The 25,887-nt window shown below is 41.9% G+C and overlaps 1 protein-coding gene across 13 annotated transcripts in view; it reads right to left on the bottom strand.

Moving 5' to 3' along the window:
• DAB1 (DAB adaptor protein 1) overlaps window positions 1-25,887 on the bottom strand; it is a 417,412-nt gene that overhangs the window by 51,645 nt on the left and 339,880 nt on the right. For all 13 annotated transcript variants that reach the window (XM_042030795.1, XM_042030797.1, XM_042030804.1 and 10 more), the window contains 2 exons: window positions 6,264-6,403; window positions 3,932-4,030 (listed from right to left, as the gene is read on the bottom strand). In XM_042030795.1, coding sequence (XP_041886729.1) covers window positions 3,932-4,030; window positions 6,264-6,403 — 239 coding nt within the window. The remainder of the gene's footprint in view (window positions 1-3,931; window positions 4,031-6,263; window positions 6,404-25,887) is intronic.

Below are 25,887 nucleotides of genomic sequence, written 5' to 3' on the forward strand. Positions count from 1 at the left end.
ACGGTTTCGCTCCCTGGGTTTCACACTGACAGCCTGAAGAAAATGGCTACAGATCAAATTCATAAAATACGAGTAACACACTGCAATGCTTCCCTGCAATAAATACTGAAACTCCACCAGAGTATTCCTAGAAATGTTACAATCCCACAGACTGGGCCCAAGAGCTTTATTTCAATAAAGATAGGGGTCAACATCTCTGAAAGAGAATAGACAATGCAAATGAAACTCACTTTCAGGGTGCTACAAAATAGGAAAGAAATTGTTGTGATGACTGTCATCTTCATCAGCTGGGTTACAATCCATCTGTTTAGGTTATTTCCCATAAGATACTGACACTGATTTACCCTGCTTGTTGGCCAGTGGAGGAATCCAGATAAATAATTTAGCTGTAACAATAGCTCAGAGAGAGCTGTATTTTACAGCATATTCTGGCAATTTACACATCCACGAGCTGATACAAAATTTTACTTTAACAGATATAATTCTTTGCTTAAAGCCAAATATTAATTTCCTGCTTTTATCTCATTTCTTTTTCACAGTGTAGGGGCTTGCCATTGAAGTCGACAGGATTTTGCAATTAGAGACAACAAGAGTTTAAAAGCCCACCTCACTGCATGGAGGTGGAAGGAAATACTTTCCCAAGCATTTCAGAGGATTTAATTATTAGTTTCAAATACATTTTTGGAAAGGAACCTACAGTAAACAGAGATTTATGGTCACATAAATAAACAATGAGACAATTACAGGCTCTTTACAGAGCCCAGATTAGTCACGCACGTCTAATGAAGCATCACTGAGCTATCACAGGGAGATGGCCTGATGTGTGTGATTAACAAAACCCTGAGAAACAGCTATCCAACAATGATGGGCCTTCACAAAATCCCCATTTCCTTCTATAAGCACAGTTATGCCTTTTGTTGCTGTCTTAGGAAATCACCAACCACTAGGTTCCACCCCAAAAGGCAGAATATTAAACAACACAATGCAATTATTTGTATTTTGTGCCATCTGCAGATTGTGCTTTTGAAAATGTAACAGAATTCCCACAAATATTATTAATTAAGAATATATTGCAGCATTGAGGTCTAACCAAGATGGGATATGAAGAATAAATGGTAAGAAAATATTTTCATATCAGATGCAGCAAGAAGTCTCTCAAGTGGCATTGGGTAGAGAAAGTCTGGGTTCAGCAATAATTATGGTAGGGTTTTTTTTCAGTATAAAACAAACCAAAATGTACATCCTTCAGGTAAGGTACATATTTAGCAAACATAATCTGGAGAAAGCAAATGGGATGGATGGATGGAAAACATCTGACAGCAGAAAAAAAAGGTGCATTTATAAGATTAACAGGGTCAAACCTTATGTGTAATGACAATTTTTGGCATACACACCACAGGAGAACATCCTGTTAGTCACATTAAATACAATTTTTTGCTATCATGTTCTAAATACACTGACAAGTACTTGGAAAGTGGTATGAAGGGACCCATTTAGTTTAATCCCTGGCATGGAATGATGGAATGTAAGAAAGGATTGTTATTATTTCTATTACAGTGCAGTAGATGAACCACACTGTACTGCATCTCAGTGCAAACTCGCAGCAAATCCTTCTTGCATTTTTCTTGGTGAGATATGTTCTTTCCAAATGATATTCCACCTTCAACTCAATCTCCTTCATGGATAAATTTAGTCAAAGGGCAGAATTCCTGATGGCTGGAATAATACCATTATTAAAATCAATACTTTTTGATGAATGGAACATATTAAGGAGAGCTATAAAAGTACAGGGAGGAAAAAAACCTGCTTATCATTTTCAGTAGTAACCCAACCAGAGCCCTTCATCTGTAACGAATTATGGAGCAATTCCCCTAAATCATCTGTATGAAGTCAGCTATGACACTGCCAATTTAAAAAAAAATTTGCTAGTTTTGAGCTACAAATTGATTTTTTATTGTGATAAATTAAAATCCAATGGCAGCCTACAAGATACTCAACATGAAGAAGCCCACTTTTTTTTCTGAATATTTTTATTCTTTTCTATCACGTCGGACTGGCACTGGGGCAGACGTGACAGCAATAGACAACGGCAGAAGTTAAGAAAGGACACACTGGAGAGACAAATAATCTTCCTAAAATACCCTTTTGAGAACTCCAAAATCATGGAAATACAACCAAGGGAGAAAACACTGTGGGGAACAGGGAGGGTTGTTAAAGGAGAAAAAAGCAAATGCAAGATTATCCAGGCTCTTCCCCATTTAGGGCTGCTTTTTTCCCTCTTGCACAAAACACCAAACTCCAAACTTTATAAACTCTGAAGTTTAACATGGAAATCAGAAGATCTGTGTGAGTGAAACACAATCTTTTTACAGCCCTTTATAGTCTCTTCCCATCCAAAAACCCGGGCTGAACAACTGTACCATCTCTAGTTTTGTCAGCTTGTGGGATTTTCCAGCAGGAATGGGAATGAGAGGACACCTGTAAGATGGCAAAGCAGAGACAGGCTGGGTGAGAAAGACTAAGAATGAATGGGACAAGGGTGTGAAACTCTGGGACAAGGAGAGACCTGAGCTGGGAAAAAAGCCCAAGGGATGATGGCTTTGAAGACCTGGCAGAGGATTTCATGCTCCTCTGCTCCAAACCCTCGGCATGGGGAGCACGACTCTCCTGTTTCCAAAACAAGACGTAAAAACCGATGTGGAAAGCTCCCCACATCCCTCTGTCACAGCCCTGTTCCAAGAAGGACAACTCAACAGTCCTGTCCATCACTCCAGCAGCTCAGGGGCAGACATCTGCAAGGTGGATTTAAGGCTTTCATTCTAAGCCTCAGTGGGTGAGTGACAGGTTTACTATAAGGATGATATAGTTATGTCAGATTTAGAGTATGGGATGTCAGAGCTATGAAATGAGGGAGACTGTTCTCATGTCCCCACCTCGCCTGCTGCAGACAGGAGAGTGTGCAGGAAGCTGCAGGAGAGGCAGCTGGAATAAAGCACATCTTTGTTCCCAAAACATGTCCCCTTTTCCCTCTTTATACTGTGCAAAGCATTCCAGTGGTTGAGACACACTCAGAGACAAGTACAAAAAGAATAGTCTTTCTCTTCCCTCTTTTTTATTTCCCCAAGAAAAGGCTTAATCTTAGGACAGCAGCTGTGGCTGGAGTGCAATTTGCACTGACAGCCCTAATTCGGACATTTCCTGTTTTCTGTAACCCCAGCAATGCCCTCTGAAACACAGCTTTTGCCTGGATATTTTACACAACACATCCCAAATGAGCATTTCATTACTAACTACTTGCATTATGTATCAGTGAGCTCAATGACATTGATTTTCTAATAATATAAATTAACTGGCAAAGATAATTTCATCTACCATCAGTAGGGTTTTATTTCTGGCACCGTGTTAAATAGTTAATCTTCCAAAAGATTAAATCAAGAGCTTTTTAAAATTCGAGGCAGAGCTTAAACTGCTGTAAAAATCTTCTTAATTATGACTAAAACAGTTTGTGTGTTGTTGCTTTATATCTAAGTAGTGTAATGTTTTGCTTAGGTTTCTTCTTTTAGAGCAATTTAAAAAATCAAACATGGTATTGCTGTGGCAGAAACTGTGTAAGGCATGAAAGTCTCTGCAACTCCCTTAACCAGATGCTACTGAGGAAGTTGTTGCTTGGCAGCTTCACACAGCCAAACACAAATTTTCTTTTACCTCCCACTCCATACAAAATACAATTTTTCTACCACTGACAACACACAAGCTACACGGTACAAGTGATGCAATGGCTTGCTCTGACAGATGATAACCCTTTACCAAATCTCTGAGATGCTTCCTGTGTGTTTGCACCAGTGAGATTCCACTGGCCCAGCCAGGAAATGCTTCTAAAGGAACCAGGGAAAGACTGAATTCTGTCTCACCCCATGATCACTTTACTTACCCCTGTCTTTTCATCAAAGATTTTGATTCCCCCAAAGGAAACTGTTAAGAAGACTTTTTGTTTATGTTCTCCTTTCGATCGAGCCGCAGCAACAATTCCCTGTGGAAACAAAGAGCAGCTTTGGTTGGTTTCATGACTCTCCCAGGAGCCACAGATCTGCTTGTGGACAATTCACCACTTTTCTAGGAAAACTCAAAGACCTTCCAGGAACAGTCCCCTCCTTACTTCTGTCTTCCTCCCTTTTTTCAAGGTACCACATCTCTTTATGCTACCCAGAGAGCATTTCAAATGTGCTCCCACTTCCAACCCCTGCATTAGCTAATCCTCCATGAAATTTGTTTTCATGGAAGCTGAAGGTCATTTCTAGCACACTTTCCCCAGCTATAAGCTGTTCTATTTATTTTTTTTTAAATAGGAAAAAAAACCCAGCAAGCAGCAGAGGAGAGAAAATGCCAACGACTTTAGCTTACTTCACTTCACACTTATCTGGAATAAACAAGTTGAGGCTTTTATAGACAAAAAATATTCTTCTAAAAATCAAACTACACCTGGGCTGTTAAAAACTGGTATTGAGGGTTATTTTTTTTTAATAATCTCAGGCCTTTACTTTGTAAGACAACTTGCTGATATCATCTCATGCATTATTCTCCCACAGCGTAATTAGAACAGTAACTTCTGTTTCCACCTTCTCAGGAGCCTGCCCGGACCAGTAACACTGAACTGTGATCAAATATAATCAATTGTACTCCTAAATAAGTGGAAGTATTTAGGCTTTATCTGGTTCTCTGTATTCCAACACGTTTCAAGAACCGCTAACTTAGATTTTAAGACCTTCGCTGCTTCCATTACAAGGATATGATGTCAAAAGCCACCCCAAAACTTTATGGGTGGCCTTAAAATTCACACTGTAGGACACTGGGTTTCCAGAGTCCATAAATTTATGCTCTATTGGCAAACATGAATTTCTAACACTCCCCTTCTTTAACAGTTTTAGTCATTTCCCAGGACTATTTAGATCAATCTTGCCACCTGCAAACAGGAATTAGGCACCTGGGAGATGTGGAAATATTTAATCCACGGAGGAGAGAGACAAAAAGGTTTGTGCAGCAGAACAGTGACAACTGTCCCCATAGTGCCAGCAACTATGACATGATGAGAAATACCCAGCACACGTTTAAATCAGATAGGAATATTGTGGCAGATGTGAAATACCAACAGAGCACCTTTTGGAGCAGATTAATTTTTGCCTGCTGTAAAACTGATTTGTAAATCATCTCCCAGATCTTGCTTTTAGGTTGTTGAACCATAAGCTGAGTGTCACCCCATGCTGTTTCCCTAATGAATAACTCATTCCTCCCAGGTCTTTGGGACTGGAACCCCGCGGGCTGGTAGTGCACCAGACACCATTTAGTGATTTCTCCTCCTGAAAAAACCAGCTATGGAAAATCCATCACCTCTCTAAGGCTGGAGAGAGGGCTGGAAGGGAAATAAAAGGGAAAAAACAGCAGAGGGTTTGCTGCTAGACCTGGTTTGTAACCCTGCAGTGCAGAGGGGAGATGGGAAGTGAGCAGCCAACACTGCACTCCAGGAAAACACAACCGCTCCTTCCTTCCCAGTGACTCAAGCCCTTCCATACGCCCCAGGGTGAGGGACAGAATGATTCCTACAGACAGCTCTCATGCTCTGAGAGAGACTGGGCCATAGAGGGATGTCTGTCAGGTCCTGACAGCACACCCTCAACACCACTGGTATTTTAGAATCTGCCTTTGTCATGGCTTCATTTCTTCCTCAAAACTCCAGGGACTCCTCTTTACATTCTCATGCCCCATCCTCTCAGTGCACTGCCTGATTTTGTAACACATCAGCCCTGCCACTGCTGGTGAAAGACATTCTCCTCCCAGTGAGGACACCAGTCCCCCCCTAAATCTGGCTGCCTACACCCACCACTGTCACTCACAGGAGGTAACAGCCAGAGGCAGTGCTGTAGTTGATTAGAAATGTCATAGAAAATGCTCTGATATCTCATTTTCCTCCGTAGTCGTTTACTTCCCCTTTTGCATAATAAAATTATTCAATTTGCAGTGTGTTGTTGGTAATTTGTGGACAAATTGCAGCGGTGTCAATCACTGAGTAACTACAGAACTCAGACATAATGTATTAAAATTAAAATTAAACCAGGATAAGCAATACCAGGCAGGAGTTCATGCAAAATTGACTGATTTCAATACATAATTAACCAGACTAAGGCTCAGTGTCATGAAAGGAGAATGAGCCCAAGTTCAAGCTGACATCTGCTCCGTTTGACTCTGTAATACTGAAAGTTTCACTGCACCTTGAGCTTCATCATGGAGTCCTGGCATAACTTGTCCCCTCGGGCAGCAGAAACCTCATCTATCCCGATGAGCTTGGCTTTGTACCGGACGCCGTCGCCTTTGAACCTCTTTATCAAAGTGGCTTCGCTGCGATCCTGACCTGCAAAGACAACAGGGACACGAGGCATTTACAGGAGAGGGAAACAAACAAACACAACCAAGTGGCAAAGCAGATCTAACTCCCACCCCGACACGTGCAAATATTTCAGTGGAATTAGAAGGAAGTGCTCGTTCAAGGAAACCTTTTGGCCTCGCTACCTCAAAGGAGTTCGCAGTGGAACTGCTGCCACACAAAATCTCCTGCACGGAATTTGCACACAAATTAGGTTTACAGAATTAACAGATAAACCCGATTCACAGCTCGTGGATCTGGAAACTTGTGGTCTATACAAGTTGTTTTAATCCCAATACACAGGAGAATTCTACATTTTGCAGACAAAACTCTAACAGAAACATGCTACTATTTCCTTACAAAATGACTCATCCAAGCAATATTGACACTACTAACATTTGAAAGATGGAAAACCCAAATTGTATTATTCGCCTATAGAATACTGCTGCTTTAAAACTCCTGGCACTATTCTTTTTGCACATAAACATACACAGAAACAACTTAACTAGCAAAGGCTGCTTTCATGGGCTTCCCCTGAGAAGCTTAAAATAAGGCAAAAAGATGTTTCTTAATAAAAAAGCTTGGGGATTTTTTCTCTCCTTTTTTTGCTATTTTTCCTTTCATTGTAATATTACTATTATTATTATAATTACTACTACTACTACTGTTACTATTATTTCAACTAATAAACTATTCTTATCTCAACCCACAAGTTCTCTCACTTCTACCCTTCCAATTCTCTTCCCCTCATCCTGCTGGGAAGGAACTGAGTGCCTGCACTTTGTAGTCAGCTGAGGTTAAGCCATGACACCAATGTACCTAAATTACCTGAACCACAGGACTATGACATCATAACAACCCAGAAAAAGGACATTTTTGTCAGGGAAACTTCCCCCCCCTTCCCTGAGTATCTGCAGAACAGTTTTTACCGTGTCTCAGCTGGAAGAAATATGTTAGTTAGGGAATCAGTCTTCCTAAAATTGATTAAACATGTATTTCGCAGCTGCCTGTGGAATTTCTTGCTAGGATCTCAAAAAAACCCCAGCAGTGAGCTGTAAATAACTGCAACCAAACAAACAACAGCCAAGGCACAAAGAAGCAGGCAAAACGGTGAGATATTACAGAATCTTCAGTTTCTTGGACCCAAAAGATTTCTCAAAAAAACCCCTTGCCTAAACATGGACAGACATTGCTAAAATTTACACTATTGCCACCTAAAGGCTCTAGTCACAGGTTCTTCCAGCTCATGAAAGGGAATGAGGCAGGAACCACAGCCTGCTACAAAGGAATCACAGGTCAGAATCTAGTCTTAGTCTACATTTGAAAATTCTGGCCCAAACTTTCTCCAGAGCTCATTCCAATTTAAAAGGTCAGATATAAGCAATTTTTTAAAAAATTATTAATAAATTTTATTAATACACTAAAATTAATATAATCTGATACTGTACAGCTGATTATTAATAAGAAGAAGTACAGAAGCTTTGGGGAAAAAATGCTGTTTATTTCACATGTCTATTAAAAGCTCCTTTTTCAGCAATCAACACCTGGGTAAACTTTGCTAATTTACACACCTCTCAAGTTGATCAAGAAGTGAGGTTCAAAACTATGGAACTAAGTCTTTACAATACCATTACAAGCATATGTGACCAGCAAAGAGCACTCCAAATGAAGATATTCATTTGGTTCCCTTCCCCTCAGCGCAGAGCACTGGGAACTAATGATGGATTAAATGTATATTAAAAACCAGAGCTATTTTAAGCATTCTGAGATCTTCAAGTATGTTTGAGCTCACAAATACTATTTCTTTCAATGAAATACATCAGCTCAGAGCAAATTTTAATGCCTCATTTGTAGCCCTTTAAAAATAAGGCAGCTCATAAGTGCTGTTGTGATAGTTCAGCAGCCACCCAAGGGTTTCCCTTGATTTCTTCTCACCCCTCAAAAGAATTGAGCAGGGCTGAAACTTCATGCTCTTAACATTATCTTGTATTTAAAAAAAAAAAAAAAGGCAAATGAGACACAAGTGATGAATCGGAAACTCTCAGCAGTGCTAATATCATTCCCCAGGGAAGCATCAAGGCAGATGTTGGCACCATCAGCTAAGAACAATGAAAAACCATTTCCCACTTTCAGCCTCTGGAGCGGGGCAGGAGGGAAAACATCTGGAGACACAACAAAGTACAACAATAACAGTGGACTTTTCCATATGTCTTTTATACTTGCAAAGACATCCTGTTGATTTGCAATAAATACGATCCAATTCCAACAGCTTCCTTACCCGGAATCTTCAGCTTTACGCCTTCGTCAGAGCCAAAGGCAGCTGTGAGCTGACAGCAGGAGCATGTCAAGTGTTCAAGAGTCTTTTCTGGGTCCAAGTCATGACTGTGACCTTGCATTCATCTGTTATTTTAACATTTATGCTTATTTCAACCTCTGCTGTATTTTACTGCACGTAACGAAATCCCTGCCATTAACAGCCCACTCAAACACAACTTACGGCCGCGTCTGCTTAGGCACAAGTCCCATGTCAATTATGACCCAGATTAAACAGGATGAAGTGCTTTTGGGATAAATGACTGGGAAAAATCATCAACTTGAAAATGATGTAGATATATAAAACAGCGGTGGAAGCTGCAAATTGCTGGAGACTGCAAATTCATCCGTGAAACCCCAGAGCATATGTCCCGTGCAGAGCACACTGAGTGCACATGCACACTGCCCTACATTGTGGATCAGCCATCTGCAAGCCACCACTCCTCAGCACACACCCAGGTCTCCTCTGATCTATAGCCATCCATATTCCCAAATTTTGGTGCTGCAATCAGCACTGAGAAACTCCCTACCTGCTTGGGAAATTACCATGTGACACTGTCAGGGCAGCTGATTTTACAGCACCCACGAGGTGTGAGATTTATGGATGGTGATACTTCACTTGAACTCTGGGCACTCTGGAAGGCAGATTAGTTCAGACTGTCATAAACATCTCATCATTGAAACAAAAAGGGTGGGGTTATTTTAATGACAGTTCTCGAACAAGGTTCTTTCTGTATTTGGAACTGCATTAATAAGAGGTGCCTGAATTGCGAGGCTGTAATTCTTCCCAGGCTTCAGAGGAGGGCGAGTGATAACATTAAAGCACTAAACCAAAGAGCTGTACCCGTGCCAGGAACACGCCCAGGGAAGTGAATCTTTCCTTCCATGTAACAAGCAGAGTCAATCTTTGCTCCTCTGCAGCTTCTGCCTTCATCAGTGGAGCTCTGCCATCAAGCCTGGCTCTCCAGCTGTCCCTGCCACCACACTGGATGGGTCCCAACCTTTGGGAAGGAAAATTGTTCTGGATACAGGGCTGCACTTACTGCCAGAGCTGAGTTTTATTCAAATACTGTGAAGGCACATCTTGGGGTTAGGTAACATCTCAATGATTCGAAGGGGGAGAGTCACCTGTAAAGGGATTATGGAACACTGAGGCTTGAGGTCAGAAATCATTATCAGGCCATAGTCTGCAGCCAAATTAGAAGCCCGTGTTTAATGACAACCACTCTTCTGTCCACAACACATTTCCTGAAATCTTATTTTAGGGTCTCTAGACTAGAGAACAGCACAGATGCCAAATCACTCTGGGTGAGCAGCTGATGTCCACTGTAAGTGTCCACTGTTCCCTGCACAGGGAGAGATCTACCCAAGTTCTTCAGAGGACCAGCACCCTTACGTCATTCTAAAATGACCCTGAATTAAATGTCTGTATCAACACTTTTTGAGATCAATGGGTACTTTCCAAGGCTTTGCTCTAAAATGCTTTCATAGACTGTTTTTCATAAGCATAAGGATTGTTCATAAGAAACAACCATAGCATTTGTTCACAACTGAACACAAGCAATTTACAATCCAAAATGGAACAAGATTATCAAAACGAAAATCAATTTGATTCTCATTCCACAAAATGAGAAAAAACGCAGAAGCTAAAAATGCACTAAAAAGTCATACAAATTCAGTTTAGAAAGGTAGTCACTTTTAATTAGAAAATGTGCCACCCTTGACTCAGGCAAAGAGATGTTTTGTTTGCAGTGTATAGATTTATAATCCTCAGAGGCCCTTAAAATGTAAATGTGAGAGTAATTATTTTATTTTTATCTACTTCTGTAGATGTCACCACACACCCTTGAGCCTTATGTGTTTCAGCTGGACCCCCTGCTTCTTTGTGAGAAGGAAAACACGACCTTTGCTGCGGAGCTGGGACATTGCACTTGGACTTTCATGGTCTTTTAAGAGAACAACAAATCCCCAGAGCTGGGTGATGCAATGTGCTCCCAAGCTCCCATCTGAAGTGGAGAGAGGCTTAGCAGCATGATCAGCATTAAAGTACTTTATCCATCTGTAGTGGTTTGGTCCAAAATACTCATTACTGTTTATCTGCTGTGAGATAAGAATTAGGAGAAATGCAAAACAGGCACCAAACTTGAAAGAATATAAAGAAGTTTATTAACAGACCTAAAAGAGGGAAAAAAAAAAAATTATACCACCTTCAGAACTCTCCTCCTCCCCCCACCTTCCTCCCTTCTCCCACTGACAATGTGAAAAGACAACCCTTAAGATGTTCAGTCTGTTTACCACTTCCATAATAACCTTGTTCAGTCCATTTAGAAAGAGAAGTCTCTTCTTGCTTATGCTATGAAAACATTATCACAACGAGCCAGCCGCCCACTTCCAAATATTGTTCAGTCCATTTAGGAAGAGGAGTCTCTCTGCCTGCGTGTGAGTCCTTTCCCCCGACTTGCAGCTTTTCCCACAACTGCTTTCGAGGGTCCACTCTTGAAGTTTTTTGGGGTATAATTTTAAGGTTGAGCCGTTCAGAAACAAAAACAGAGGCCCTTCTCCTTCCCTGGGAGCAAAGGGTCTTCATCATCTTCATCGTTAGGACTATCTCTGGGAGCATCTCTAGGGACTGAGGTTTTCTCCTTTCCCGTTTGGAGCAAAAGTCCTCATCTGGTTCATCTCTAGGGACTGAGGCTTTCTCCTTTCCCATTTGGAGCAAAAGTCCTCATCTGGTTCATCTCTACGGACTGAGGTTTTCTCCTTTCCCGTTTGGAGCAAAAGTCCTCATCTGGTTCATCTCTCCCTGTCCGGACTTCTCATGAAATTACAGCTGCGTCAGCATCTGCCTATCTCAGCGCAGGTGCTTTTGCTTACGAGTTGAACACTCCACCCCCCATATCTTCATGAAATTACAACAGGATACTCTGATATATCATAGCTTCACAACAGAATTTCAGCTTTAAGCATCTCCTCTCTCTCTTCCCTCAGGTTTTCAGCTCTTCACAGCAATAAAAGGGTTAATCTCACCTCGGCCTTGCAGCTTTGCAGCTGGAATGTTGAATGTTTCTTATCGCAGTGGAGAGGGGGGAGAGCCAAGCCGCTCCGGCTGCCCACGGCAAGGCAGTGGGGGGGTTCCATGGCTGGAACAGGTCCATGGCTCCAGGATGGCCGTGGCCCGGCCCGGCCTGGCCCAAGCAGGGCCTGGCCGGGCCCGCTGGCCCCCACACGGGGCCTGCAGCCACCTGTCCCAGCGCCGGAAACGAGAGAGAGCTTGGAGGGGGAGTTTGCCTATTCTTAAATGTGGATCACAGAGGTGATCACAACTTTAAGTGGCTTAGAGAATTGTCCATATTCAAACTGGCCAGCTGATAGGTTCTATCAGTTCCCAGAGGAAACTGTAAGCACCCCTTAGCAAGGACATCCCTTCCGGGACTATGCTTGCTAACCTATGACACCATCTCACTGCAGAAGTCATAAACAAGGGTTGTAATGCAGTCAGTCATTTTTATTCAAGGCACTATACCTTAATTAAACCAAGATTCCCTCAAGCAAGCTAGAGACAGCCCCAAACCCAAATCCCCAAGTACTCAGCTCAGCCTCAAGCCCAGTCAGTCCCAAGAGGTGACTGGCAAACAGCCCAAGAGGGAGATAATCTATTGTAGAAGATCCAGGATGGAGCAGCCCGAGCTGAATTCCAGAGGTGCTCCCAGAGCCATGCCCAGCAGCAGCAGCCACTGGGGCTCCTTGGGAAGCTGCGCCCAAGGCAGCCCCATCACCTGCCTTTGCCACCAAGAGGGAGAGCTGTGTTTGTGTCTGTCTGGCTCCTCACACTGCTCTGAATTCTACAGCCTGAAGCTCACCCAAGGTTTGCTTCCCAGGCACTGGGTATTTTAGTAAGTGTTTCAAGAAGCCTTATCCTCGCTCTTGGTACGAGCCAAGGATTACACTTGATTCTGGCTCTCAGCCCCACAGAACACCAAGCTAACGCTGTATTAATATGCTAAAGTTTAGAGCAAATGCTGTTCATCCTCCCAGGGGATCTGTAAGTGAGTGTACTTCATGAACAGAAAAAGAAAATAAAGCAAAGCCCCGCTGCAGTGAGAACACTGTTGCTCTTTCTGTCCTCCTCACAACACACTCAGCATTCCTCGTAGCACCCGCTAATCTAAACCAATAACCCTGGAAATGGCTATATCCTTTATTTAAATGTGGGAAGCCCTCAGGGCATAATCTGAATTTCTTGATTTTATGACTGTAAAATATATAATGATATTATCACCAAAGTCAATAACATGCTCCTGGCAATCAATCCGCTGAAAAATGACACAGCGCTGTCTTTTTCCCCCCTCCTTTTCTAACTAATAAACTGTCAAAGTTGCATCCATTCAAATTATGTACACATTCAAATTATAAACCTGAAGTAACACCTCCTTCTGTATCACAGGGCTGAAAAACAATCCCATACACACTTATAAACAGCCTACATCTTCCTGGGGCAATTAGCATTTTTATGGGTTTTTTACAGCATCAACGCAGTGGAAAATACAAAACACTGCGGTGCAGAATGACCTCTAAGATGCCACACAGACTGAAGACTCCTAAATTAATTGCTAAGTGAAAGGTATTTCCCATTAGCTGTGCATATATATGCACCTAAACACACATATACACCCATGAATAATCTTATTTATTTGCACATATACACACACACGATGCACAGGTTCATTTCATGTCAATTATCCCAAGAAAACTCACAGCAATTTTAATCAACTACAGATTTCCCTAGGAAAAAAAAAAACCCTAAGTACATAAGCAGGTGTAAAAGAGAAAATACTCACATGCAATTAAATGCACATTTCAGTACAGCAGGAACTAAAAGGAATCATGAAGATAACTCTGATTACTCTCCTTGATGGCACATTTTCCTCAGTAGCTTCACAGAACCTCAGGACCAACACAGAGGGCTCAAAATGATCCATCACACAAAGGGATACCACAACCACAGCACCCTGACAAAGCATTTCTTCCTTCACAAAAATAAAAAAGTTCAGTGCAGAATGCTTTTTTGGGGTTTTAAAACTGAGAAGCACCCCCAAGTTCTCAGATTCCCCTGGCATCTGTTAATCTAACTTTTGAAATTTTCTGCTAGAACTAGGAAACACAGAGTTGCTAGGTCCTGTATTTGTCACCATCTTTGGGAGTACAACTGCCCAACCCTCCTGTGTGGCACCCACAGATCTGCCACAGAAAAATAAAATCTTTTTCCTTTTATAACATAACATTTTAGAAAAGAAACCACATTATACCTAGCAGTCTGTGTGCCCGAAATTTAACTTCTGGTGCCAGCACTAGCATTCTCTTCCTCTAACAATACTTCTCAAATTAGTTTCTTGCAATTAGCCATTTTTAACATTTTCTTTATTTTTAAACAGGACAGATACTTGAGGGATTAATTTCAAGATCAATACTTCATCTCAAGTGACCAGAGCGCAGTCACAGCACGATTTGCTCACGACATCAAGCAGTGCTGTCTTTCAAATGAAGACATACTTTGGATTTCACACTTCATTTCAGTGATAAAGGCTAATCCCTAGCAACTGAAAAAAACTACTGACAGTGAAATACAACCTGTTTATGGGGGTACAACCCTAAAACGCATGCTAAAATTTCAAGGGGAATAAGCATCAATTTTCTATATAAGTCCCTGTACAAAAGCTTGGTCACAGTACAGGGCACAACTTGAGTGCAAACTTCTCCTTTCATCAGTTGACAGGAAATCTCCTGAAAAGTCTGCAAGCTGTTGCTCTGGAGTGCTTTTAATGCCCCGTTTAGACAGCAAAGCAATTTGTCCTGAATGCAAAGACTAAGAATACTTCCACAGAAAATGATAAACCACGTAAAGAGGGGACACAGAAACCACTCCGAAGGCTCAATGAACTTCTATTATGGTTTAATTTAAAAACATTACCTCCAATTTTAAGCACAGATAAAGGCTCTCCAGGAAAACTCAATCATCATTCAGACTATCATCTCAGCAGTACTCCCCAGTTGTTCAGCGCTGCTGTTCACAAAACCTCCAACTGAGAGATTTTATGGCTTCTGGCATTATTAGCTTGAGAATTACTGTACTCCAAGGCACCTACACAGCCCCACTCCTAGAACCACGTCTCCTCTGCAAGGAAAAAAGATGTTCCCATATTATTTTCTGTCCTTGATCAGTTTTATAAGCAGAGATGTTGTCCATCAGGTGACAGCAACTGCACTTGCCAAGTTTTTACCTTAACACTTAATACAAGATGAACAGGATGCACTTTTTACCATCTCCAAAGCAAAATGGTTGCATGGACAGGATTGAATTATTTCTTTATACTACAGTGAAGTCCGTGTGAATACGTCAAAAGAAGGGTTCTGCTATTTACAGAGGAGGCCTCAGTATAAAATAATGTTTGATTAAAACTTGGGACAAATCTCAGTGATGGAGAGTTTGGGGCGAGCACCCGGGAGAAGGCAGTGATTGAGCACCCAGGCTCCACGGGCAGATGACAAAGCACTCATTTTCCTTTTAGCCAGAAGGCTCCCTGATCAATTTTATTTTCTTAGATGGTTTTTGAGATGACAGTATATGGGCACATCTTCAGACATAGAAATGACCAAAAGCTGAATGTAATTAAACTTCCTTTCAGCCTCTCTACCATGCAAGTCTTCATAAATCTTTGAAAGTCATTTTGTAAAGGAGCCTTTTACAGGCTGTGTGCAGAAGCAGCTGAAATTCCCAATTCTACATTGATTTAAAGTGAAATGAGACCCTGCAATAAAACTTCATATCGGGGTACTAACCTTGTTCAGCAAGCCCCAGGGAATGACCAGAAGTGAAACAAGGGAAACTTGGCAGTCCATTTTCTGCTGTTAGAGAGTTAAAATTATGTTTTCTGGGCAACCAGAGGGGAAGGGTGAAGACACGTATTTGTGGACTCTCCTCTTAAGAGACAGAAGACGGTTTAGCAATCTTTGTCCACCTAATGTTTCAAAGCTTGGGTAAATGTTTAAGTCAAACAGACATCAAAATGTCAAGTACATAAAGCCCTTGGGAAAACAAGGTCATCAGCCATTTCATTCCTTACCCACTTGCCTGGGTGTCAGCACGAAATCAGTTGTTTCTGAGCTAAAAGCAGCTAAGAAAAGGTAACTGATGTTACACTGAGCCTTAATTTGCATTAATATGTGCACTGCATTTGGATGGGGCATCGTAAAAGCCCAACCACTCTGAAAACCAAAGGACCTATTACAGCTGTACTCACATGCCCGAGCAAAAGAGTCCCAGTGGGGCACTCAGCTGACACCATCTGCTGCCAAAAATCTCTTAAAGGACTTCCAAAGCAGCAAGGAGAGTCCAGTCCAAAGGGGCTGTTAAATAACCCCAAAATGTGTCATTTCCCAATCAAACCTGAACTTGTTGGGGCAGAGGAAAGTCAGATAAATTGCCTTTCCTTCCAACCTCCACCACAGCACTGAGAAACACCTTAAAGCAGAAGAATTAGCTAACACAAGGAATACTGATCATTTACAGACAAGCATCGAATTAATTATTTTGGTATGTGAACATGCAACAAGACCTGCAGAGTTGCTGGATTTCCCTGACTCCTCTTTAACCCTACAAGAACTGTAAGAGCTCAGAACTCATGAAAAAAAATAATCAAGCTGCTTTTATGTGTCTCCCTAGATCTGGCTTTAAGCATGCAGTTTTCAGGAACAATTTTAACTAGACTTTCACTAATCCAGGACACAGACACAGACATGCACCTGTTTACACGCGGCACTCCAAAGTCATGTCGAGACACACAAATTCACAATTTACACTTCAAAGCCTACAAAATGTATTCTGTTGATGAGCCTATCAAAGAGTTTAGTTTTTGTTATGTATAAAGAAAGAGAAAGGGTGGAGAATCAGTTCCCTTCATATAAATACCAGATTCCTGTGCTGCCCTAAGACAAAATGTTAATTCCCTGGGACTATGAAAAGAGCAAGTTAAGAAAAGGTTATGCTCTGCTGATTAACATTCCCAAATTTCTCACATGTTCAGTAAGAGAAAAAAAATCTCTCCATTCAAGATAACTAATTACAGACACTAAAATCCTCAAAGACAAGAGCAATAGACTGTAACAGCTGAAGCAGGAGGACAAAGCCATTCAATGATTTACACTTCACCCTCTCCTGTCACCTCTGTGGTTCCCCCTGCACCAGTGCTGTGTGCAGGCACAGGAACGGGGCTGTGCACCACAGTGGATGGAGTCACGGCCCTGTGCCAGGGCCACCCTTCCCCTTCCAGCCATCCCCTTTGTCAGTGCAGAACTTCGTTCTGCTGAAGGCTGATGTCAGTGCTCTGCAGAATGTGGATCCACCAGGCTGGGAACATCTGCAAACTGCACGGTCTGGGGCTGTGCTTGTGTTCCTTCACTGATGTCGTGCCCCAGTGCAAATAAAGTCTCACCTAAATCACAGGACTCAGTCTTCTGGGAGACAAGGTGAACTCTTGAAGAATTAAAGCTCCCCAGCCCCTCCTCCCACTTCACTTAAACCCCAGAACCACTTCAGATCCCTCTGAACAAAGACTCCACAGAAAACGACAGTGCAACTGCAGAACAATCCTCATCTTCCCTCCTACGGAATTAGTGGCCCTGACAATTACACCTGGATTATTAGTTCTGATAATATTGGTGTCAAACACACCTCTGGAATGTGCAGACCTGTAAGTTTCTGCCTTAAAAAACCGGCTCCAAGGGCATGGTATTAAAGGCACCACGTGGCCTCAGAAGGGATCTGTACACCCACCTTACAACATCTATTCTCATGCAGAAAAAGGAAAAGAATGAAAGCATCACGCTAAAAAAACCCCACAGTAAACAGGTGCTTAGAAATTATCCTAATATCACATTAACTCCATAAGAAAAGCAGGTGCTATTTATTTTCCATAGTCAAATGGAAATACCAGTATCCACCACATGGCAGTCAACAAAACAACAAACCACTCCGTCCCTGCTGAAATTGTTCACACTTTGTTATCCAATGTTTCAGGAAGAAAATTATTTTCATTTTGGCCTCCCACTGCCTCTGCAACATCAGAGCACGTCTTTCCCTGTTGGAAAAACAATAGGAGGCAAAGAGGAAAGCAGCTTTTTTCCTGAGAGTTGGGGCTAAAAAACGCCATCAATTTCAAAATTACAACAATGGCAAAGTGCTTCTTTCAATCTGGTCCTTTCATTTTTGCCTCCTGCTGCCGTTCCTATTGTCAAAGTGGCAGCAGGAGGCAGGAATGAAAAGACTACCGCTGGCAGTCACCCTTGGGCAAACTGCTGATAAGGAGTAAAACACCCCTGTGCCAGAGCGAATTCCAGAGGTAAGAAATTGGGGTTTGCACATCTCTCTTGTGCGTAGAGCCACAGAGGATCAGCACATCAGGAGAACTCCTCTGCTCCTGGAACTGCACTGATCAGGTATCAAGGAGCCAAAGTGTTTGGGCTGGAGCTCAGGAAAATGAGAGTGAATTGCTGGGAAAGTAATGAAATACAATAAAAACAAACCGACAAACCCCACCAGCTAACTCTGGGCCAAGTAAAAGGAAAGGAAAATACTCAATCAGGAAAAGCTGGGAACCTTTTCAAGACACTGGGAAGCTGGGTTGAACTGTAAGGGCACAAGGACCCAAGTGACCATGTTTGAATCCAAAAAGCCTGTTAGTATGAGAAGAGAAGCAGGAAAAAAACACCAAAGCTGAGTGCTTAGCTGTCTCGGTTTTGAAAGACAGGTGTCTGCTAAGGAAGGCAGAGGCCCCCCTTGAAGTGGCAGATATAACCCCTTTTCCCTCCAACTTATTATATTCTGAAATCAAGGGCCTTTAGGCAAAGATGTGGGAAATAGGAATAACAGTTCTTTACTCTCTCTATATATGTATATAACCAGTCAAACAAAACAACAACAACTATGGCAGTAACAGCAGTCACAAACCCAGTGCCAGCCTTCTCGGCTGTCAGGCTATTTCCCCTCGGGTGCAGTTCCGCTCGTAGCCGGCAGGGGCGCTGGCGGCTCCCGGTGAGCAGGGCAGGTGCGATGGTTCCCCCGCGGCTGCAGGGGGCGCTCCGGAGCGAGCTTGGGAAACACGCGGCACTGGTGCTCTGGGATCCCGGGAAGGGATGGAACAAAGGCTTCACAAACCCCTGGGCAGCCGATCCCGGACTCTCAGGAACAGCGGCTGAAGCGGCAGGGACGGACGCAAATCCCGGGTGGCAGACGAGATGTATCCAGATGGGAAAAGCCCACGGAGGCCCAGGCAGGCAGGGCGAGCAGGGCTACAGCGTAGCGGAAGCTCAAAGCAGCAGCGGGGCAGGGCAGCCACAGCCCGGTCTCCAGCAGGGCAGGGAAAGCGGCTTTTGGGGTCCCGGCGTTGTTTCCAGCAGGAAGAAAGAACGGCCAAAAAGAAAGAAGCAGCAGCTCCTTTCTCTGCAGCTTCTCTCTCTGGACGCTCAGAGCGAACTGACCCCACACCCAGGTGTAGACAAAAGAGTAGCCAGGTCCGCCCCACTCCCCTTTTGTCTTTCTTAAGTACAGCTATTTGTCCCCTAGCAACATGCATATGGGAGAAAATTCCTTTAACAGGAAAAAAAAAAAAACAGACTAAACTAAAACCCCAACATTAGCCAAGTGCCAAAATTTTTACAAATTTTAACACATTTGCTGAGCCACCTGCAGAGCAGTCCGGTGTTTCAGAGCTGTTCACTTGAAGAGCAACCAGAAAGAAATCACTACCAATCCTCTGCCGAACACTGCAAGCCAGAGACAAGCCCCTAAAGCAGTGACTGGGACTAACCCAAGTAATCACCTCTGTCTCCTGCCTTTTGGTGAAGCTTCCAAAGAATCCAAATTCAGCTGCAAATCAGTGTCCTCTAAACATGACTCTTTTTTAGAAGGATGCCTTCATTCCCTGCAAGGAGGAGCTTCATCCCCAGCTGAGCAGTACCTACAGGTGTCTCTGCTTGCAGCCCACAATGCTGTTTCTGGCAGCTGGGCACTGCAAGGATGACTGACCTGGATCCTTTTTGGAAGAAATATGGGTGCTAAAGGGATGGTTCAACCTAATTCTAGGAAGTTTGAAGCAGCTGGAGCAAATCAAGGTAGAGGGTAGGAGCTGTGTCTCAGCCTGGCCCTGCTTAAGGCTTGAAAGAGAACAGATCTGCCAATATTATACACATGGTTTTACTTCCTTTGTACTAACGAGAGTTCATTACAAGAGAGCAAAACATTCCCCTGAAGACCTTGAGGAAAAAAGTCTGAACAAAGTCGAGTTTATCTGCAGAGATTCTCTGAAAACAGAGAAAACAACCGGGAAGCAAATAAAGGGGCTACTAAAACAGAATGTGTTATTATTTTTCATTGCATGGATTAAATAAAAGGAGGGTTATCTTTGCTGAAACTGAGCCATGAAAAAGGTACTTTTCCCCCACTAAAAATAAAAATCATGGTACTTTACAAATAAAATCACTATTATTACTTGTGCCAGAACTGAACAACAAAAACTTATGAAGCTTGAAAAAACTATTCTGTGCAATAAGCACCTAAAATGTTTCATCACCTGTGTTTGTTAAAATAATAAAGGAAGATGATTTTTTATAAGAATCCATATCAATTTAAACTGAGAAGACTCTTTTCCCAAGGTCAGAGTTCTCTGTTAACTTAACCTGCAGAAAATCCTTGTCATATTAACTGAAAGGACACGCAGATAAAATCAGTCTGCTGAAATCAACACTGGCATAAGGAGCAGCTGCAGGGGGAAAAATAGATTTTATTTACACCATCACAATATTACAAGATTTCTAAAACATTATTATTCCTCTTGCAGTTGTGCTTGTCTTCTGGAGAGTGTAAGACCTGTCTATTTGGTGTAATTCTCTCATTATTTGGCTGCTGGTACCATCAAGTTTTGCTGGCTGTTTCTACCTCTAGCAGATTTTTCGAGACCACGCTGAAAACACTGATCAAACGATGCAGGAATCCTTCTCTGGACTGCACCCCAATGGCTCCTCAGTAACTTGCCTATAACTTATTCATTTACAAACAAAATTGGCTGTGTCTAATCTCCATGCAAAAAGCCCAACAATCTAATAATTTAATGTCTGTATGCAGCTTAGAATATTGTAAGATCGGGCATTGCTATGCCAGGTTAGTCTGCTATTAGCTGGGGGATTCTCAAGCATCTGTCATGCAAAGTAGGTCAATTTCTAGCCATATAATTCTGATTATGTCTAAAATATTTATTCATGAGTTTTCTAATTCAATGTACTTCAAATAAGTCATATTTATGTGAAAAAAAAAACCAAACCCACATCTAAATTATGGTTGTTAACAACTGGGTTATCGCAGCTTCAAATACTCTGCTAATCCAGAGACGTGGAGAATGTTTTTCCCTTGCAATGTACTATGTAGTAACAGAATTGTTTTCATTTCCTATTTGCTGTTATTTTTAGCCTGGTTTCTCAAGGAAACAAGAGGAACACAGTCACACACTCCCTGGGTGTTATGTGGGAACGTGCAAAGCAATGGAAACCCCCATCCTCCCTTCTTGTGCCTGCTCCTCCCTGGATTAACACATGAACCTTAAGGCCAATTTCAGTCAAGTCTCATCTATATTACGAATTTTTCACTCTACCAGGCAGGGGGAAATAGATGGTTCAATAGAAGAGACCCTATGGATGGATGCTGAGGAAAAACCACACTTGAGCCTTGTCTTTCCTTAGAGCTTAGATCAACATGAAAACAACAAAAAAAAAAGGCTTCTGTGAGGTCCCTCCATGCATAAGAGTCTTACCACCAAAATTAAGAGATTACCAGAAGGAAAGAGGGGTAGATTTACAATGGCTGTCATTATCCACATGCTCCACAAGATCTAAACCCTTCCAGGGAGAGATCATGAATGACTCCAAGCTGCAAGCAATGCTCCTGCAGTACCAGGGAGACGGAAAAATTCATAGATTCATGGAATCAACCCATCTGCCATCTTCCAGGTGATCACATAAAGACGAGAGCAAATAACAACTCCAAGGTTTTCAGTGCTATTGCAAGCAAAGAAAAGGTCTTCAGGATCTTCATTTCCTTCATTGCACTGACCTTGCTGCAGCATTCAGATTACCTGTGGATTTCTCTTGCTTTTAGCAGTCCTTGCTTTTATCATCACCCACAGGATGGATTCCATATTTTACCCACCATATCCCTATTAAATATCCTAAAAACTTAAGGCTTGCCAGAAGTAAAATCTTTTAACTTTCCTCCCCAGCTAAGTGCTGCCTAAGCCTACACTTCATCTTTTAATATACCGCCAGGAGGTACAACTGAAATTGTATAGTACCATCATTCCTGAAGCAGAAAAAGATGAGCCTAATTCTTCTCCTTACTGTGTTTTCTTTCATGCCATTCCAGCACCACACTGGAAGGTGAAAATGAAGAGAAAGCCCTCAGCAATGCCCACAGTGAGGTGCAAGAGTCACCGAGGCCTTGTGCAGGTTCTCCTCCTCAGTCCCCTGGAACAGCTTATGGGTGTCTAAGATTCTTTACTTCCAGGACAGAATGGAGGGAATGGCTTTACATTTCATCAGTTAAGAAGTTTTCCCTGAACAACAGAGAAAAGACACACGAGAATTAAAACCTTCTGTGTATGACCAAACTTCAGGTCGCCTTTATACACCCAAGCTTAGAAAGGCTGCACCTGAAAAAATCACGAGAGGATGGAAGTCACCACCCATGCAGCTCCTTTTATAAGCTTTTAAATAAAAATATGTGTTTCTGGGGGCCGTTTTAAGAAGCCATGCACCACTCTTGAGCCCTCAGTCCCCCGACACCTGCAGGAGCTGCACAAAGACACGGCAGCCACCACTCCCAGGTGTGCTGAAGGTACCATGTATGCACAGAGCTGTTCTGTCAGTGACTTTTTCAATCAAAGGGAAGAAAAGGGGGTCATTAACACTTATAAAATGCTTTCAGTTGCCAGTATCCTAGTATTAATTTTCTAAACATTCTTCGACCCAGGTAATTAAAGCACGGTCTGTGTTTCCTTTGTGTGGCTGCTTCTCATGCAGAGATTTAAATGCTATGTTTTGTTTCATCTGCAATTGTTTTCCCTTAGACCTTTCTGGTCGAGTCTGCAGGCATTCAGAGTAATCTGATAGTTGATTATGGCCATGGCATTTATTTAAAGACCTGTTGGGCTGGTTTGAAAGAATCACCATGGTGGCTAACAAGTCTAATCTCAGAACTACCATTTAAGAAGAATTCTTTCAAGGTTTAAATGCCAATTCTTTCTTTCAGTCGCCCTCCTACATGATGCCCCCCACAAAAACCCTATTTTATATTAAAAGCATTAACACTGAGCCTGATGTGGCCAATCAAAATATAAATTTAGGTGTTAAATATATTTCTGTATAGATTTTATAGTCAGGAGACTACTGTTATGTCAAAAAACCTTCACATTTTAGAAAACAGTGTAAGACAAGGCAGGTTACAGCAGATGTTGTAAGATGAGGAACACTTCATCCTTGGGATCATATTTTGGCAAACAGAAGTTTAAAAATCATGCAGAACTTGAGCAAACTCTAACACTGCCTTTTGGTGGTATGTGCTGCCCATCCTTCACCTGCACAACTTTCAAGCTCTTTGCCTACAACCTCAATACTTTCCTTAGGAAAACGTGTGGGTTTGATTTTGTTTCAGATTATCTGATTCCCAACTCTGGGGCCCTCAACATGAGAAGGACTTGAAGCAAGTCCAGAGGAGGCCACAGAGATGCTCTGAGGGCTGGAGGATGCAACAAAAGGAGCTGTTTAAGCTCGACTCACAGCAGAACCCACACGTGCAGGACTGGCCTTGGTCAGGACTGAGCTGATTAAAAATCCTGAGTCTGAATAACGCCACTGCTCAGCAAAGGAGTCAATAATAGCAGACAAAACAGGATTCATTTCATCAGCCATTATTTCTCTGATTACCACAAACAAAGAAACAGGACTGTGTGACAATTTGGAGAGCTTGGTAAACTTCAGCAGTGCCTTGTAATGAAGCCTTGGCAAAGAAGTAAGTGATATACAAAGATTTTTCACACTGAAGCTGTGCAAATACAGTTTCCACTTTTAGAAATGTATCCTAGCAACTCATGGAGATGGTTTTAAAAGACAGCTGGACAAAACCATAATTTGGAATAAAACCAGATGTAATTGCTAAACCAGCAAGTCTGGTGGTCCCAAGCTGGTCTTGCAGCACCAGCTCAACTGTGATTCAAGATGCTGAGGAAAGAAACACCAGGACAAACAGATGTTTTAAAGCTAACATCTGCAGGATCCACCGAAAAAAGATGCACTGGAGTTGGTGGAAAGGACTCTGAATTTTGTATTCCTTTGTTACTGACGCAGAAAATCTCTTTGGCTTCCAGTAGCAAGGCCTGCTGGACATATACCTCCCGTTTTACGTTTTCATGACTAGACAGAGGTGCAGGATGCACAACTGGCTTTTATTTGTCAGAAGTTCATTCAATGCCATTGCAAATCAAAAAAATTTTAGTCAGTTTTTCAGGAGAAAACTGAAAAAAGGGACTTTTATAATAATGCACAGACCTTGATTAAATAACTAATCCATAATTTAGTAGAGACATTCTGCTGACATCACCAGCAAGGAGAAAGGTTCACAAAATCAACCATGAATACAAAAAGAGCCCAAACTATATTTCAGGTTAGTATTGAGACTACATTGCATAAGCATTATTGGCAATGGAGACAAACCATGTTTAGACACAACAGGTCATGTTTTAGACCCTCCAAGAAGATGAAACACAAGAACAGAGCATCCCACTCCTGAGATGGAAACACAATACTCCTCAGGACACAATTCTGCTGTGGAGGATTATTTTGCTTTCCAACTACTGTTTACATGTGAACTACAGCACTTGGCACATAGAGAATAATTAACTATTAGGCTGCAAATTCAGATAATGTGGGGTTATTACCTCAGTCATAAAATCTTTGCAACTGCAGCCAAAAGTGGTTGTGAAGGTTCCACGGGTGGGCCCAGACTGGATCCTGATTTGGTGTTCAAGGACTGATAAGGGATTCTTGGGGGAGGAGGAAGAGTTGGGCATTTTTAGGAGTTAAGGTTGTTTTTTAACCAACACTTACCATACATTCCCCTGGGCAGCTCAGTTATCAAGAAGAAGGTGTATTATACTGAACATCTAATGGGTAAGTTATTTTTAACCAGCATAGATACACATGACTTCCTCAAAATTCACATTTAACACTTTGCTAAAGGCTGCTTTTCCACAAGTAACAGTAGTTAATTTTCAGTCTCACATGGCATCCTAAATATTTGAAGAGAGGCTCAATTCTTTGATTTTTCACTTCTCCAAAGGTCAAGTTTTAACAATTCTGTTATAAAGTTTGTCAACAGATAAATTACCAAACCAGACACACATGCACTGCAACATAATGCACATTTCATTTTATTTCAATTGATAACATTGATAAATATGATATGTTCCTCCAGGTTGCATACAAGGAGCTAAATCCAGAAATCTGGCTTTTGAAAGGGAGTCATGTATTACTATTTTTCCTCCTTGTGGATTGTTTTAAGTTATCAATTGGATTGGATCTGCTTTTGTTGCCCAGTTATTCAATGCAATCCCACCTTTCATGGCTGCACTGTTAACTTTCAGTTCTACTGCTCTGGATCTTATTTTGCTGTTAGTGAACATCCCTGTCCCTCTGTCTGGCTTATGGTACTGGTTCAGGGTGACTGACTTCATCATTTTATTATCCCTTCCCCTCTTTCCCAATTCATGTATTTCTTCTGAACTTTAACACTTTTGCACTTCTCAAGAAAAGGGGAATAAAGTAAGATGAAGATTAAACTGAAATTCAAATGGAGAGCAGCATAGCCAACACTACATTTGGATTTATTTTGGAAAAAAAACCCTTAAGATCTTTTGTTCTAAATAGAGTTACTGACCTAGAAACATATATTCATTTCTGGAAATAAATCAAAATTCCTCCTATGTTAATCTAATTGCACCAGTGGAAGCTAAGTAGTCCCTTAAGTAATTTAAGTTTCCTTATTTGAGGGGGAAAAAATTAAA

Source organism: Corvus kubaryi, unplaced genomic scaffold, assembly GCF_017639235.1.
Source record: "Corvus kubaryi isolate FWS band 111438036 unplaced genomic scaffold, C.kubaryi_AGA036_p1.0 37334, whole genome shotgun sequence".
In the NCBI taxonomy this organism is placed as follows: domain Eukaryota; kingdom Metazoa; phylum Chordata; class Aves; order Passeriformes; family Corvidae; genus Corvus; species Corvus kubaryi.